At 39.8% G+C, this 18,991-nt stretch overlaps 1 protein-coding gene across 2 annotated transcripts in view; it reads right to left on the bottom strand.

The window, feature by feature from the left end:
* Positions 1–1,447: 1,447 nt before the first annotated feature.
* Positions 1,448–18,991, bottom strand: part of LOC122661845 (TNF receptor-associated factor homolog 1b-like) — a 33,866-nt gene continuing 16,322 nt past the window's right edge. For both annotated transcript variants that reach the window (XM_043857364.1, XM_043857355.1), the window contains exons 7-13: positions 17,583–17,741; positions 16,716–17,064; positions 16,389–16,501; positions 10,744–10,894; positions 4,796–5,268; positions 4,505–4,712; positions 1,448–3,272 (exon numbers count right to left, since the gene is read on the bottom strand). In XM_043857364.1, coding sequence (XP_043713299.1) covers positions 1,866–3,272; positions 4,505–4,712; positions 4,796–5,268; positions 10,744–10,894; positions 16,389–16,501; positions 16,716–17,064; positions 17,583–17,741 — 2,860 coding nt within the window. In that variant the 3' untranslated portion in view covers positions 1,448–1,865. The remainder of the gene's footprint in view (positions 3,273–4,504; positions 4,713–4,795; positions 5,269–10,743; positions 10,895–16,388; positions 16,502–16,715; positions 17,065–17,582; positions 17,742–18,991) is intronic.

Genomic DNA, 18,991 nt, shown 5'->3' with positions numbered 1-18,991 from the left:
ACCACACATCCCAAGTTCCCAACTATTACCTTCCATCCCTACATGTTACCCTGATACAGGAGTCACTCACCATGTCACGTCAAACCTTCAGTCAGTATCTTCCTATGAAAACTACACAGGTATGAACCAGCTTCACGTTGGGAATGGTAAGGGGCTCCTTATTACTCTCACTGATACTGCCATTGTTTCTTCTTCCAATGGTCATTTGCATCTTTATGAAGTTCTTCATGTTTCTCACTCAAATGAATCTCTTCTTTTTGTGCAATGTTTTACCACAAATAGTAATGTATATTTTGAATTTCATCCTTCTTTTTTTTTTTTTTTTGTTAAGGATCCAATCAGCAAGAGTACTCTACTTTCCGGTCCGAGTAAGGGGGCTTGTACACGCTTCCAATAACAGACACTACACCATCTACTAATATTACGGAGCATACCTCTTCGACGGTTGAAATCAACGACTTGATCATCTTCATGAATGAGTTCTTCACCAAATCATGCGCACCAATAATATACTTTGTTCCTCTTTCAAAAGTAATACTCTTTGTACGGTTTGCCAACTTGGTAAAGCCAGTAGACTTAGTTTGTATGATTTCTTTCATCATAATTCTTTTCCATTGGATTTAATTCTTACGGACGTTTGAGAACCTTCTAATTTTATTTCAATTAATGGTTTTAGGTAATTTTTATTTTTGTGGATAATTATACTCGTTATACTTGGTATTGCCCCTTACGGCACAAGAGCTCCATCGAACTACTCTAACTCATAATAATTCTTAGATGTCGTCTGACTTTTTCAATAAGAAGAATCCTTCACCAGTGGTGATGTGACCATGTACTTGAACTCTTTATGCCATAATTAGTTCCACCCCTTTGTAGTAAAAGTTGAAAATACTCTTTCTCATGCTAATCAAAAGGTTAGATCTCATGAGTCATGATCTCTTCTCTAAACTGGGTCCCAAATCCCAATAAACAAGGGCTTGTAATTATAAATGCGACTACTTTCTGTTCTTAATTAAGACTGCATATTTCCAAGTTTCTTTTAGTGCCGCGGGGGGGGGGGTGTAGGGGGGAGTACACACTATTATGATCCCATTTCCACCGACTGTTAAAGAGTCAAAAATCGCAAGAAACAATTGGTCACGCATGGATATAATTTCTATACTAAAAAATACAAATCTTAGAATAAGCCCAACCCTCTTTTTTTTTTTTTTTTTTTTTTTTTTAAAAGGCGCCCAACACTCAGGTAAGAAAAAAAAAATCATGCAGCACAAGATTATCCATAGGATCAGTTAACAAAATGGAACATGATATAAATTGGCTTAACAGGATCACTTATGACCATTACCACAATGCATTGTTTTCTGAAAAATGTCTCACTAGCTTAAGATGGGCAAACTCCCTAAAACTAATTTGGGGTGGGTGGGTGGAGGGGGAATAGGACATATAATTGCCGAGAAAATTGGCTTGTTAGTATTACTTATAGATTGATGCACCAGTTATTCACTTATGGACACCATCTACATTTGATCACCAAGACCACCATCACTACAGCAACCACATGGGATGGACTCCAGCAAGTCCCAAAGAGGAACAATTGATTGCCAGAACTTAATAACCCATGGAATCTAGCAAGCATTCACTCTCCTATATCAGACGACACACTCTCCTATATCAGACGACACACGAAAACAAAGGCTGATGTGAAGTAAAGAAGGCAGAATCACTCTTTACATAACGTTTTCTAAAGGAAGGATTACAACCTCACTCCCAAACCCGAGAAGGGGAATTTCCAGAAATACATTATTATGACAGATGATGATGACCAATTAATTGCAGGCGCATTCCGTCAGTCCTGGTAACCCCTTTCAATGCCCATTTGAAGGCCGAAAAACAGTGTAACCATTGACCCCACATGCCAAATTTGAATAATCTGGTGGCTGAAATGGGTAAACATCACCCTCAGCATTCCTCATGCTAAGCATAGATGAATCAACAACACCTAGTGGCCACTGGTTCCGCATCACACCATCAATTTGACCATTACTATAGCCTGACACACCATGCGGAATCACATCCCTTGGCCCATCAAAGTGACTACCAGGGGAGCCATACATCCTCTGCATCCCATCTTCACTGTAGCCAGATGAAGATGGACGATCTAACCTGCAACAGTTGACTGAAGGGCCCATGTCCATGGACATACTCATATCACTAGGAAAACTTAACTGCCGACTCAAGGGGTGATGATGCCCATTATTTGTACCATGGAAGACTGCACTGGCCTTGGCTGCCTTCCCCATGCTGTGTTCCTCATCAAGCAAGTAGTTGATGATATCAAGGTGTGGAAACTCATCTGCTGACGAACCTTGTGCTTGGCGAGATGAGAGACCAGCAGGCAACTCCTCACTGAAGTATGTCCGAGAACCACGGCTGCCAGACCCATAGAAATCAAGGTTTTGAATGCCATTCAACAGGGATGGACTGCACAGTGCACTGTTTGCATCCCTTCGGGAGCACTCTTCCATCCACTGAGGTCGATTCTGCAGTATCTCGGGTGTAAAAGTGCCAAAAGTGAAGTCTGACCCAACCATGCCTTGATCCTTCTCTGTGGAAAACTGAGGTGAATGCATTGGTGAGGATGCCATCAAAGATTGGGGTTGTGAGAAGGCAGGAGAAGGATTTGCAATGGAGTTTGAGTGACGAGGTACAAAACCAGCTGTGCTTGCAGACACAGTTTTACCCATTATGGCATTTCTATAGGAATGAGGAACATAACTGTGGGTTGTTGACGAGGGGTCAGTGCCCAATCTTCCGGCAGCACTCACTGACCGTGCTAATGAAGGTGGTGTTTGAATCATGGAAACAATGGGGGCAGTGGGTCGGGGACCAGGAATCAGGGGAGCACTTGAGGGCCGAGACATTGAAGAGACTTGCTGTGCTGTTGGCTTCTCTGCCGGAAGCATTGCCATTTTTGATGATGACACAGGCCTTTGAACCTCTAATTTGGACAAATCAGGAATCTGGGATGCTTGTGTTATTTGAGGAACCCCTTTTTCCATTTGTCGGGGGCTATTTGAAGACGTCTCCCTAACTGGAACTGGCTCAGCTGGAGCAGTGCTCTCTGCTACTGACTTTGGCTGCCCAAAATTTATGCTGGGACTGCTAGGAGAGGATACTGATGATTCCACTGTCGTGCTCTGTTTTACAGGTATTTCAACATCATCCTGATCTTTCACACTTAATTTTTTTTGCAGCGAACTAACTTCTTCTTCCTGATAGAATCAGCACCAAACCATCAGATCAGATGGAATATAAAAACATTCCGACAATAACTACTTATAAATGAAATCCTAGAAGACCCATGTACAATCAAAATGGACAGGACAGTGATTGGATCACCCGCGGCCAAGGATGAGCTAGCTAGTTCACTTGATCAATATCAAACAGCAGAAAAAGGCATACGTGGGGGTATTTATGCCAAAACATGGTAGGTAATCACTATTTTTTGAAACCAATAGAGGCATAGATACCTTTTCTGCACATCAAATTAATCGGACAATTGACCTGTGGGTGACAATCGTTTTCCAATTAAAAAAGGACCAACAAGTATGAGCACATGCACATATGCAAGATAAAACAAAAACCAAATAGTGCACCTAGATTGCAGAAAGCAAGTAAATGGTCAATGAAAACTGGAATTCACCATTATCCAATAAAACTGTCATATCTTTGGTTATGGAAATTATTTTAAGTAAAAAATCTTCAGTGGAATACCTAAATCAGGATGGAATGATAGGAAAAACCTGAACTACTCCCAGCATGACAACAGGGTATACATTCAGCAGGGCGTCAACCCAATATTAGAAGCTGCTTGGATACTATCACTTGAATCCAATCAATGGACGACCTTTTTTTAGTCGGAAGGGTGAGGATGATGTCCAGAAGTTGACAGCATTACCAAACCAATAGCAATAACTTACTACCTCAACAAGAATGCAATAGACTGGTCTATTGGGATCAATAATTGAACAAAATTCTAGCTAGTGTGATCACTAAGATGTAATCAACAGAATGGTCTCAACTCTCAATGTGCTTCATTGAGAACTATTTCAGGTCCCCCAACCCTACCTTAAGTCTACATTAAAACATGTAGATTTGTATCTAGTGCCAAGGTCTAAACTTCAGTTCTCCAAGAACTTCATACTTTGTGAAGGGATAACAGGGATTTTTCTGGGGAGCATTTCATAATGGTGTATAACTTTTCAATTTCGTGAAACTTGGAAGAAGCATGAAAAGTTGGGCGATACATCAGCGGATATCAAAATATACTAACTGAAAAAACCTAGAAACTTTGAAAAACAATATTGTACAACAACACATCTTAGAACAAATCATGTTAATTAAATTTTCTATTTCTGCTACTTCACAATAACTATCACAATAAAAAAAATTGATTTCAGTCGTTATTAATTAAAAGAATAGAAAGAACATGAAATGATTTCACCTTCTCAACCAAATGCTGCTCAAGCCACTGTATCCGATCTTTCAAGGATTCCACAACAGCTTCTGATTCTGGTTCAGGTTCAAGTGCTGTACAGCTGTCAGAAGCATCATTTTGGGGTACACTATCTGATGTTGGGTCAGATGGCTGGTTATCTTCATGGCCCCAACTAGTCTGGTCTTGTGTCTCCTTACCATGCCGGTTCTTCCCCCTACAAAATTAAAGTACAAGCTCAAACAGATTGCAAAATGTTCCTGCTCAAACAGAATGAGCATAGAAAGAGACATATTTTACCTGCCAGGAGATGTCTGACTTTTGAAGTTTGGTGAGGAGTTCCCTCTACAAGGCCCATTCATTACCACCGATGGAATTGAATCTGTAGAACATGTTGAGGAGCTGTCATCCATTACAGATGGGCTCTTCTTCTCTACTCGTCCATTGTGTACAGGTAGGCTACTCATTCCGCTGCTACTGGCTTCCGTCACAGCATGAATTTCTGATGCATCTGTATCCCAATTGACAGGATTAGCATCTCTGTCTTCTAAATCAAGCTGCGACTCAGCAACACAATCTCCTATATCAGATATGTCAGAAACATCTTCCAGCACGTCAGGCTGTTCAAGCACAGACCTCGCCTGCTTTTCAGGTATGTCCACAGTTCTCTCATCAGTATTGCTCTGTTGTTGGTGCTTATCTTGTACAGCCACATTGGGCTTTTCATCTCTTTCTCTATCTTTTCCTTTGCGACAGCTACGTCTTTGTTTAGCCTGTTCAAAGAAAACACAGCTAAGTCAGAACTCAAAGCTTGTAATTATGCAGACCTATGATGCAAATTGCAATAGCGCTATCAAGACTACACCGGCAGGACCCGATCTGGAAACCCAGACCAAGACAAACCGGTCCCAAAACTGGATTTTGGTCCAAAAGGGGTTGGTAGAAGAGATCATTGTAATCTTTTATTTTATTATGTTTTATTTTGGTAGGAGTTTGCTACGTAGAGGATTTGCTTTGAGTGGTTAGTTTCCAATTTCCTAGTTTGTTTAAGTTTCTTAATTGAGTAGGTTTCTATTTAAAGTTGAATTTCTTCTGTTAATTGAGTAGGTTTCTATTTAAAGTCAGATTTCTTCTTGTATTTACATATGTACCCAACAATGGAGATCAGTGAATTGATTGAATGAAAAGAGACTTAGATCTGTATTACTGTTACTGGTGTGGTGCGTCTGCTGGCCGTGTGACCTTCTTCTTCCTTCCCTGCGATTCAATACCTCCCTTATTCCCTTTACCTATTTCCCCTTCTCCCTTCCATCCCTAACTTTCCCTTCTTCCTTCTTCCAATTTCTGTTCTTGTACATACTCTGTTCGGGGCGCGACTGGGATCAACAGGAGACATTGATCTCTCTCAAGCCTTCCCCATTCATCTACCAACTTGAGGGATAGGATTAATACCTCTGGGTGACTCTATCTATGAAGTCCCAGCCTGAAACTGGACTTGTGAGAACCAAGTCATAACTCTAAGCTGGTTCTCCTTCACCGCTAATTGTAATTGCAGAACAGTTTCTCCTTTATTTCCCTAACTTGTTAAGGCTGTTAGAATTTCATTTTCAGAGGATCAACAGTTCCGATTACATCCCTAAAGACCCATCTCAATTGGAGCTCTCATGAAGGAGATCTCTTCTTTGAAACAGGTCCTCCCTGCTGCTGATCTTTTATTGAGAGGTTGAAGATAACCTTACCCACGATATTAATAAACACTATTTTCTATACTTAACTAAAAGCCCCTCTTATTTCTTAGTTTGGTTCATTCATTCCCCTCCCTATTGTTGGTTACCAGAATTACCCCCCACTTAGACATTGCTTCAGTTAAACCCCTGACTTCAGCATATTTACAGTTTTGCAACCAAACTATTAATTTGAGTCACTTAGTATTTCTTGTAGACACACAAGGACTGATAATCTAGCTTTTAGGACCCACAGTCGCATCACCCTGATTCCCCAAATCAAAATCTACGGTTAATTAGGTTGCTAATAGGAACAGGTCTAAAGGTGTTTTAACAGGGATTAAATGGACTGAATCTGTTGAGATATAAATCAGCTCTGGCTCCAGCACCTGCAACAGCCAACTTACAAAGAAACAACCTACAGGTAGGAGGGAAAGAGAGAGAGGAAGAAATGAAGAGATCAGTTTAGCAGCAGCCTGAGAAAGAAATTAGATAAATAGCCGGGGAAGAACAGAGAAACTGATCTGCAGAGTATAGGGAGAGTAAACAGTACTATGAAGTATGAAGAAAAAGACGAGAGGGAAAGGGGAGAAGAGCTCTCACAGCTCTCAATTTTCCACTAAAAAATATCTTCGATAACTAATCGACTTTTTTTTTTGTGGGTGGGTGGGGGGTTACAACTCTTTAGAGAAAGCAGGAAATAGAATTCAAATAGACTTCAAAAACTAACTTAGAAACTACTATTAGGACACTAATCTTAGTAATACCCCAAAAATAGAATCTAAACCTAATAGGACTCTGCTACTCAAGACAAAATTAACAACTAAAGAATGAGCCTCACCAGATCCCTATAACAACTACTGTTAGATAAATCCCAAACTTATCTCCTTATGGGCACCACCACTAATTAAAATATTTATTTTCGTGAATTCCTTTAAACCCCACTTTTGGGCCTCATAATTCAGCCCATTAGGAACAAATTTCCAAAGAATTAAAGCCCATACCCAATAGATATTAAAATAGGACCAATTTTCTGGCAGGTCCTGCATTATGTAAGTCACGTGGAGAGTTACCCTTGACCCTGACCTTTCCCACGTGACCAGAGAAACGTTTCTCCTCTGAGGCGGAATGATGCATAACATTTGTAACGCACAAGGGAATTTTTAACTCAGAAAACATATGCTCTCATTCTCCCACACTCACGTGAATTGGTAGCCTACTGTATGGAACTAAATGGATTAGTCCACACAACGTATGGCCTAAATTCTTCATCACATTATGAACCCAAGCGATATAAAATATCAAGGCCAGAAATCCGAGGCTTACGAACAATATTTACGTTAGTTATGGCGTAACCCTAGACGTTGGGGTTCTATATTTCCTACATGATGCACGAAGTTGGCTTAGGACACAGAAGGCTACCCTTAACGAGGAACAATCTGATGTACCTCTCACCCACCTATACCGCAGTGACCAAGCGGTACAATGATGTGTCCCTTTCTTATTCCAAAAGGTACAAGACCGAGGGATGTGATTTCACTATAGGTAAGCCGCAAGTCTACACTCCGGGCCTAGCAACATCGTGTGGCTATAATGGGGTCAATCTTTGCAATGCACGGTCTGTGATAGTGTACGCATATGAATGATTCAAGTATGAACAAATCAAAGCATAACAAAGTTTGTCAAACACATTCACACAAAAACAGTAGCCATGACAAGAAGATGCCGATTATCTCAATAGAAGTTTGACCATCCCCAGTGGAGACACCACTGTGAAAACCATCGCCTTTTATGAAGGAAGGACACTCATTATCCCCATAGGGAAAGAGCTATCCATCCCATCCAAGAGTGACATGAAGGAGAGATACGCATTAATTTATACACAGCAAACCTCCCAGATGTAGCTGGTGCAAACAGAGGTTTATCCATCATGAGTATACACCGATTGTTACACATACACAAGGATACAGTTAAAGGATATCTCATTTCTGACACTTCCCTGCGTGCTAAACATTGTGTACCATAAGAAGCAGATTAACCCAAAAAGGGAAAAGGAAAACGTAAATGCAGTTTTCTAATAGCAATTGTTAGGTACAAGAGCAGGAAGGATCATATAAATGACCAACTAGTGTAAGGAAACTTATACTTATGACACGAAAACTGCATATGGTCCAAGTCCATTTACAGAATGCATGTAATATAACATTTTTCCCGTTCTACATCCAAAAAAAACCTATCGAAGGAGTCACATTTGTTTTTGTCATCCCTTTCCAAGTAGCATAACATATAAGGAGATTACTTCTGTAACAAAAGATAATACTAACCAAAATCTGAAGAAGAAAAGAGATGGGAGAGAAAGGGGGACTGTCTAGAGAAGTAAAGTCGATACTTAGCAGTCCCCAACCCCCCCCCCCCCCCAAAGTCTTTATTTATAATCAACAGAGTACATAACAATAGAATCCTATTTGCAATAGGAATCAGAGATAAATGATAGAAACAACTAAAAGACTAACTTAGAAACCAACCCTAATACTCCAAACAAACTAGGACTCCAAGACACCCAAATCTCGATAGAGGAAGGAATCCCCCTATCGAGTTACAACTCAATATACCCCACGGTACATGAGTACATGTACTTCTTTTAGGTCCCAACTAGTTCGTTCCTTAAAATGATTTTTCCCCGTATAAGAACTCTTTCTCTTTGTTAAGATCCCAAAAATATCTGCAAACCAAGATCTAGTAGTTTGCAGTAAATTTACCAACCCAAAGCCAGCAAACTTCATTAGTTTTTGGAAACCAGTTACTCATTACAAGGGGAAGCTTTATTTTAATTTCACCCTCGTTGGAAATTCACATCTGTAACTTTACCAATTCGTTTGCTACAAATGCCAGCCTTCTCAAAAAAAGGAATAAGACATACAAGTGAACTTGCTAACACATATCTTATCAAAGTTATCCTTTTAACAAGGAATAACCAGTGCCACATCCAGTTCTAGTTTACTTGCATCTTCTCTATGATTAGATCCAAATACAAATTGATAATGTCAAGGATACCATTGGGAATCATGGTAAAACAGAGACCAAAGCAACAATGCATGCCTTTAAAACTGCTCATTCCCATCTTAATCAATCCCTAAATATATTCTCATCTTCAAACTGCCCCCAAGTTCAGATATCTTTCAAACCCATACCATGCCCTCCTACATTGTAAATTTGTTCTATGGATGGGGTCCAAAAACTTAGAAAGTACAGAAGATGAAGAAAGTCTCATCAGCATATTGCAGGCGGGAGATTGTAACAAGGGAAGTCTATGGAAGATCATTATTGTGTTTACGGAGTTAGCTCAAGGTCTCTTGGTCCTGAACTCCTCCTCCTCCACCTATTTATTTTTTCTTTGTATTTCCCTGGATTTAGTAAATAACTTGCTTAGAACCTCAAATATAACAGTGAAAGAAGAAGATAACAGATCTCCATGCCAAACAATGAGGAAATTCACATGGTGAATGGTGAAACATTGACTAATAATCAGAATCAGGATGCTGATAAAGCCTACACCAATAATATTCCTCAAAACCCAAAGACTCCTAATGACCTTAAGCTATCTCATTATCTAGTTTACAAGTTATTCCTCTGTATAATCTTTCAAATCTTCCACACCATCCCTTTCAAGAACATGACATAATAAGGAGCATGATGAATTGCACCACCATGCGGATTTCAACAAAATCATAGTTGGTGACGGTTAGGCACCACTGAGGCTACAAGGCAGGCTTTGAGACCCCACTCTTCAGCCCTCTGCCCCTCGCTGAAAAATACGGTGCTCACCTAGGTCAAATTGTTGCAATGGTACCATCCCCTTGGCACCATGACAACCGCGGTGCCATCAAGAACCCATGTTTGTCCTTTGACAGCTCCGATAAGTCTCAATGCATTTTTTTGGGAAGAATGGTGGCGTCTTTCAAACTAATTTATTCGAAGGGTTTTCCTTAAATTTTTTGTGCAACCACGTAAACTATAATATGTTGCAATGGTAATTGTAATTTGACATATGGCACTCTAATTCCACGCCAAGGGTAAAACCAAAGGATATAGCTTCCACAGAGCATATGACTTCCCATCATAGATAGCTTCCACACCATTTTTGGGAAGAATGGTGCGTCTTTCAAACTAATTTATTCAAAGGGTTTTCCTTTTCCTTAAATTTTTTGTGCAACCACGTAAACTATAATATGTTGCAATGGTAATTGTAATTTGACATATGGCACTCTAATTCCACGCCAAGGGTAAAACCAAAGGATATAGCTTCCACAGAGCATATGACTTCCCATCAGGACTAGCTGATGGATTCAGTCCTTCATTTAGGATTGTTTTACCAGATACAACAATGTTTTTGATATTTAGACTCCTTAGGATATAATCTATAACAAAGTAATCTTGCAGAAAAGAATGGGAAACAAGGTATGGAAAAGTGGATGATTGGGAACTACTCAGAGCTACCACAGAAATATTTTGAAAATATAAGACCTGTTTTTTCTTAGAGCGCTTGTCCTTTTCAGCAGCTCCACGTTTAGCCTTTTGTTCACTTTCAGCTTGGCCAGCTGCCTCTTCCTCACGTATGAGCTCCTCTTGCCTCTTCAAAGCAACAGCTTCCTGGTATGCAACTTCAATACTATTGCTGCAGTATAAAAATAACTAAATCATTTTAGCAGCTTTTTTTTTCCCAAGTACCTCAAAAACTACCAAGAAAAATAAATTGAATCAAATGATTTACAACAGACCATATGAAAATTGGAAAGCAATAACTTATGCAAATAGAATAATTTCAAAAAAAATGCAAAATAAATATAAACAAGACATAGTCCAGTTTTGAATTGGCCAGCACATTTCAGATATTGCATTGGACAGTAAAACAGATGAAAAAATTAAATTAGCTAGTATTTAACATCAGGGGCAGACCTAAAATGATATTAGAAGAAGTGGTGAGGAAAGACATGTATAGCTTAGGCATTGTATCAAGTACGATCTCAAATAGATCCCTGTAGCCGACCCCATTTAGTTGGGATAAGGCTGAGTTGTTGTATTTAACATCAGTTTGTCCACAAGTGTTCAACTGTTTTTGCTGTCAAAACATTTAATATTCTGATAATTCCTTTCAATTAAAAGGTTTAGGCATACCTACCACGCTCAACTCTACAATCTAGAAGAATTCCAAAATAGGAACTAAATCCTTCTTAGCATCAATCATTAACAATGTTGGACAATATTCCCCCCCCCCCCCAGGCATTGAAAACCTAAAACAGATTCTGTTAAGAACTGTAGAATGTAAACTTGCAGTGTACAAAAAGAAGAAATAGCAATTTCCTTGGGGGAAAAAAATACATATTTGGAATCAGTTCAGCAATCCCAATTGGCAGACACAAGGGGTGCAGTCACACGCCTGAAATTTTTCTATCCTATATATGTGACATGTGGCAAAAAGAACGGGGTAGAGTTAGGAATTACCCTCTTAGCGTCAAGCCGTCTACCCATAGCGGGGTTCCTCTCCCCCCCCCCCCCCACCCACAAAAATAAAATAAAATTCTGGCCTAGTTTTAGTGGAGCTGGAGTTGTAATCTATAAGTGTTGGATATCTAGGCCCCTTCATTTGACCCAATGTATCCATGTATGACACGGCACAACATGGGCATGGGCATGGGATGTGTGTGGTCCACGAAATCCTTACCCATTACTTTTGATTTGTTTGGAAGGAAAATGAACTTGCCACCCACACACCACACTGAACTTGCATTATCACAAGTCCATGCTCTACTGGCCAAACATATGTAGATTTTTCGGTACCAAGTATATTTAAATGTCTGGCAGATTTCCATCTCATTGCCCTCTGCAATTTGCTCTACAAATTTATTGCTAAGGTGCTTAACAATATGCACAAGTTGGTATTTGACTCCCTGGCTAGTGACAACCAATCGGCCTTCCTTTCTACTGCCAATATTCTCCTCTATAACGAGATTGTATGAGGTTTTGATAGAAAAGCTCACTCCCCTGCTGCCATTATGAAGATTGATATTCAAGAAAGTCTTCGACTCTTTGAGATGGGATTTCATTGCAAATGTCATGGCACAAAAAATTTCTTTCCCCCCTACTTTCACAAATTGGATTTCCCACTGCATTTCTTCCCCCCATTTCTCAATGCATGCCAATGGTAGCCCTGCTGGTTACTTTGCTTCTTATATTGGTATTCAGCAGGGCTGCCCCCTCCATCTTCACTCCAACCCTTGAAGTCCTTTCCAGAAGCATTCAAAAATGTACAGACCAGCAGCTTATCATTCCCCACCGAAATGCAATACTTAAAGCATTCCCACCTTGCCTTTGCCAATGACCTAATGATCTTCTCCAAGACAGACCCTCTTTCTCTTGAGTCTTCTATGTCCTATCTGAGGCACTTCGAGTGTAAGTCGGGTCTTCACATCAACCTATCTAAATCCCTCCTATTTTTGGCTAGGGTGTCAGAGGAGGTTAAGGCTTCTTGAAGGAGTTGATTGGGTTCTCTTTGGGTCATATCGATCATATATTAGGGTTTGCCTCTCATCCCTCCAGATTGACAGCACATCATTGTACCCCCATGCTTGATCTTATGCGTAAGAGATTGTAGCTTTGGAAGGGCAAGTTAGTATCTTACACGGGTCGTCTTGAATTGATCAAACCTGTCCTTCAGTCCACTTATATCTATTGGTCTGCTTGGACTGCCCCAGGCTGTTCTTGTGAAGCTTGAAGCTTTTATGTGCTCCTTTTCTCTAGAAAGGATCTAACTACTCTAGATTTCTCCAACCTATCAGTTGGGCCACTATCTGTCTCCACAAAGATGAGGGGTGTTTGGGGCTGAGACAGATTAAAAATGTGAACTCTATTGGTATCCTCAAGTTGATATGGAAGATTGCTGATGCAAATTCATCATTGAAATGGGCTTATTTCTTTAGAATTAAGTCTAGGGTTGGGATATATATATGTTGGGCCTTTGACCCCAAGGGTTTTTTATGTAATAGGCTACTTTTATGGACCTAAAATATGGGTAATTAGGATGCATACGGGATTAGCTGTTTTAATTTCTTAGTTTTTATTTTTATGTAATTAGTGGTCATGTGATCAATTAAGTGATCATGTGACTTGGTTAAGTGGTCATGTGACAACTTAACTGGTCATGTGATGTAAGTTGGGCTGGATTAGGACTCTATGTTGAGTCTATTTCAGTTTATTAGTTAGTTTAAGTTACTTAATAGGTTAGGGATTGGGTTAGGCCTTTCCTTTTTTGTGTAGAAGTCTAATTTTGAGTCTTTTATATAAAGTTGTAAAGGGGCCAAACATTGAATACGATTTGATTAATAAAAACTCAGCTTTATGCTCGTTGCCTTTGTTGCTGCCTTTGCTCCATCGTGAGGGTGCCTTGTGAGTCATATCAAGGTTGCCTTCTGAGTAATATCAAGGTGAAGGGATTGGTGGATCTCCAATCGACTCCTTGCATCTTGTATATTGGGAGGGCTGCTACTTATCTCCTTGCATCTTGTAGATCGGGAGACCCCATTGTTCATCTTCAAAGCTGCTGCCATTGAAGATCAGTGTTCAAGTACTTTACAATTTCAGCAATCAACATTCTTCTCCTAATGCTCTAAACCTAGCCCCAACGATCCCCATTGCCAATACTCAATCATCACTACCTTCCTCATTCACCATTAATACCATAGATCCATTAGAACCCTAAAACCTGCTACTATTATTCTTCTCTTCTAGAAGGTCACATGCAAAGGTGATTTTCGCGAGAATTCTGCCCAGCCAAATCTAACCGTTAGAATTATCTCAAGTTTTCACCTAATGTTCTTGAAGCTACTTCATGAACTCAATTTCAGTTTGGTGCAATTCTGACATACAGATCAGTTCCTGCTATGTATTTCCAATTTTGCCCTTATTGTTATATTGTTCTTCTAAGGGCACAATCAATGTACCTATTCTGCTGATCTGTTATTGCTGATTCTTATAGACCAAATTTATATTCGATTACTGAATATAACCCTAATTTCTGATCTCTGAATTTCCTGGTTAAATTACTGTTTTGCCCCTTTTCCTAGTTGTACTAGGATTCCTCCATATTAGCTGATCTAACCATTGGATCAACTTCAGCTTTTCAGCAATTGTTACAGTCCCTATTTTGTAAACTTATATGAAATTTGGGATCATTCTAACCATCTGATTTTCTCTTATCAAGATTTCCCCCTAATCTGAACTATCCTTTGATGAAAAGATCCTGGTTTGGTTCCTAATTTGATTATTCGATTCTAGGACTACATTAATTGCAGCCAAGAAGAAAAGTATTTGGGTAGACTAGGTCTATTCTAGGCTTCTTTGAAATGACTCTATTTGGACGGCTCCCCTGATCTCTAATGCTTCTTGGGTTTGGAGAAAAATTCTGAAGCTTAGACCTCTGGTTTTTTAAGCTATCAGATATTTGATTGATGATGGTGCCTCCACTAGTTTATGGCTGGATCATTGGCACCCTTAAGGAGTCCTTCATCTAGTGGATGACAAAGCTATTTACAGACTGGGTTCCCATAGGGAGGTTAAGGTTTCAGACATTATTCAATATGATGATTGGAACCCCTCCTCATCCCCCAGTGGTCTCCTATTTCGGCTGCTGCTCTGTCACGTCTCCCCAAAAGGCCCCTGGGTTGTGGTGATATTGTTTCTTGGTTTGCCTCTACTTCCGGTCTCTTCAGCTCCAAGTCAGCTTGGGACCTCCTCCGTCCGCGTGCTCCAGTCATTCCCTAGCGCAAGTTGGTTTGGTTTAAGTCCCACATCCCCCGCCACAGCTTCACTTCATGGCGAGCCTTCTCTCGCTGCCTCCCAACGCAATCCTTCCTTATTCAGAGGCATATCCTTGTGCATCCTTCTTGCTGCCTAAGTTGAAAATCCAATGAAGACATACCGCCCCTTCTCCTCCTCGATTTGGAATGGATTCCTAGATGTTGGCCCTAAAGAAGAAGTAGTAGTTTGCCCTTTGAGCATGAATTGATTTGGGTGGATATGACTTTTGGTGGTAATTCAGTCTGTGACCGTATGGGCAAGCATGCTTTTGATGCCACTATTTACCACATTTGGATGGAGCATAATCTCAAAAGGTAGACTCTCAAATCAAGGTCCTTCCAGCAGATTTGGGATGCTATCCTTTTCAGAACAAATTCTCTGACCCCTACCAAATATGTCGATTCTCCTAGAAATAGGCTCATTGTTGCCCCTTGGGGCCTCCCCCACTCATCTAGTGCGGGTGTGGCTTTGTAATCTTGTATTTGTTCTCTGTTTTTGTCTTTTGCCCCCTTCTCCTTGTGGCTCCCTTGTACCCTTTCTCCTTTTGGTAATAAATTTTTTATTCACCCAAAAAAAAAAATCTCCTTAGTAAATTACAACAAGAAAGAGAAAAGTACATGGCAGGGTTTACAAAACCCTAACTGATTTAAGAACTACAGCAAAAGCCAAATGTTAGTCAGCAAAGTTCAGTTGTCAGGAAAATGTAACTCCCCTTGAAATTAAATTGCACATTATTCATAAATTCTTGTCCACTGCATTTTTTTTTTAATATAAGATCCTCTAGGACTTGGGAGCAAGGTTCAAAATCTCGCGAAATTTCGGCGATATTTCGCCAAATTTCGTATATCTCGAGTTGTCCGAGATACGATACCAATCCAAAATGGAAAAATACCATATTTCGATGATATCTCGTGACATATCGACGAAATATCGTGGACTCACGATATATCGCGAGATATTGAAAAGTCACAAAGTGTCACGTGCAATATTTCGAATATTTCGGAAATCTCGGTATTTTTGGCATTTTACACCCACAGAAAAATACCATATTTCGACGATTTTTTGTCGAAATTTCAGTATCTCGGAAATTTCGGTCAGACCGAAACACCGAAACGAAACGAGATTTAGTACCATGGTACTTGGGAGAACTTTTTCAATCCCCCACAATCCATTAACTAGCAGAGGAGTTAAGCTTATCCAGAACAATAAGAAGGTTCTACAACAATAAGGTAACACTGAAAAACTGCATGACTCAGAAAGTAGGAATTAAGAACTCAGAAAAGAGGACAGCTAAACACATACAGCAAGTAAATTACCTGAAAATATGGGCAAGCACAAAAATTTCTACAGTCCTCCGACCAAGTTCTGTCAGACGCCTTTCATCACGTTCAATGGAATCTTTGTTGGAGTCTTCTCCCGAACTCCCATCCTACACATGATTTAGATAGAATATCCGCAAATATTGTTTGTTATAAATTGCGCACGTTTTGATGCATTATAAGTAGAAGTAACACAATTTCTTGATTCCACAAATACCAAGATTTCCAATACATTGCGCAGTGTGACGCATTATAATACAAGCAAGAGGGGGGAGATGAGCCCTCCCTCTGCTTTATCATTCTACTGTTGGAATAATAGCTTACCTTCGTACGATTTTGAGGACCCTTCTCATCCTTCGGAGGCAGTGGCTCCAACGCAGCCCTTTCGAGTAGCAGTAACACATCATCTCCCAAAATGAATATGTCTTTCTCTACCCGAACAATAGGAGCTGGGGTTTCTTCATTTTCCGATTGTTTTGTTCTCCCTTTCTTGCTCTTGCTCTGGCCCTCAAGAGCCTTCAAACCACTATAAAGTGAATCCATTACCAACGTAGAGGTGACTTCCTTCTCTATAAAAAAATGCTTCACAACAACCTTCAAGATCACATCAGTTTTCTCCCTGGACATGCGACGCCTTGCATTCTGGTCAACTCCTAACCAGAAAGCGCAGAAGCTGCAACCATCACAAAACAAAAACATCCCTTGTTAAAGAACAGTACAGACCAAATTAAACATAATGAAGTTGGATCATCTGACATCTGATTAGTTGCAGGCAGGCAACTAAGAAGCACAACGCGATGGAAAACTTCAGTTTGCAAATAAACTGCCAATGTACAAACAACAGTACTACTACAAATTAACACTAGTTGGAATAGGTGAATAACAACAACTAAAACATAAGACTAAAATCAAAGAGAGATCTCCAACACAGTAAGGATACTGCAGTCTCCTTACTGGAGTTATCTGATGTAAAAGATGCATATTTTAGAGAATGTGGATGATTCACAGAAAATATATTCCCTTTAGACAATACTGAGCTCATTCACACGTTTCTAGAACAAAACAGCTTTGGCAGCTCACAACATATTCCCCTGAATTGATATATCTTGTCTGTTTCTATGTTGGTAAATAAAACCATTACTTTTTTACAATTTGTTTATGATGACAGATTCTGACAGAAACATAATCTACCTTGACCATCTCACTTTGTCCTCAATCAACTTCCCAAGCTTGCCTCTCCTCTCTTCCACAAAGCGCCGACAAATTTGCTCAACATTCGTTAGATATACTCGAACCAGTTCTCTCCTATACAAACAATCAAGGCAACGAAAAGGGCGGTCTGCTCTCTCCCTGACATACAGAAAAAATAGAGGTCCGTTGGTTATCAAATTGCCAAATTCCAGTTTTAAGTACGGCATAAAATTGCATAAGATCTAATTAACTATAATAGTCAACATTGAAATATCATGCATCCAACTTGGAAGCATAGCCGTCATAGCATCAAGGTGAGCCAAGGCAACACAAAGGAACCGAAGGTGAGCACCATATTTCAGGTAGCTTTGCCATTTTTGAGGTTTGTTTCCTTCACATTCTAGGTCTGGTGCTTCGATAAATGAGGTTACAGACCACCTCAAGGCTTCTACCTTGTTGCCTAAGGTGTTGCCTGACAACTATGCTTGGAAGCCTACCTCACAGGGGTGGCTACAAATTGAGAATGAAGTGCAACATTAAAGTCAATTCAAACTTCTACACTACAACGAATACAAAGTTGGATCATGCATAATACAAACCAATGGTAAGTAATTGGATTGGCAATATAATCCAATTATTCATACACATACTTTTTAGGCATGCTTGTTGACTGAGAAGGCCGAAGGCTTGGATACCCTCGTCAGCAAAAAAAAAGAGAAGGCAAAGCAATGTATTGCAATCAAGTTAAACAAAGTCCATAAGTAATTTCCACTAACCTTGACTGCACATTGGGAGAATATTAGACCTTTCATGCATTGTAGAACGGCGGCAAGACTAATGGTCCAAGAAATTTTTATTTTTTTTGGATGAATACAAATTATAATGCGAAGAAATAAGGAGAAAATATACAAGCCCTAGGGCCAAAGAAAGAAAAGTAGAGATAGCAGGGGGAGGGGAGAGCAAGCCGGCTGCAATAAAGAGGGGAGCCCTAGGTCCAAGAATATTAAATTCACTATAGAATGTAAGGAACCAAAAAAGGCAACAGCTTGACAAACCCTTAACTTCCATTTCCTTTTCCATAACTGCAAATAGTTTTCATTAAAAAACATATCATTCAGATTATTAGTAGAACTCAGATTTACAGGGAATTACAGCCAAGTTTTGTTGAAGAATTGTACAGGAACTCTATGGATTTAAAATTAGAGATTAATAGGTAAGAATCTGCGGTGTGATTATGGGAGGAATTGAGAGCAGGTGACGGTTTATGAGAAAAATTGGTTACAGTCTATAAGTGAAGATGGAAGCTAGGATAGCTGCAGGTTTCCATGAAGTGTAGGGTAGTTTTGCACGTTCTTTCATTTTGCTGTTATTTTCCTTTTTTCATTTCTCATTCATTCCCCATCCCTCTT

This window comes from Telopea speciosissima, chromosome 1, assembly GCF_018873765.1.
Source record: "Telopea speciosissima isolate NSW1024214 ecotype Mountain lineage chromosome 1, Tspe_v1, whole genome shotgun sequence".
NCBI lineage: Eukaryota > Viridiplantae > Streptophyta > Magnoliopsida > Proteales > Proteaceae > Telopea > Telopea speciosissima.
Note: the sequence above shows the minus strand (reverse complement) of the source record. Positions and strands in the feature narration are given on the sequence as shown.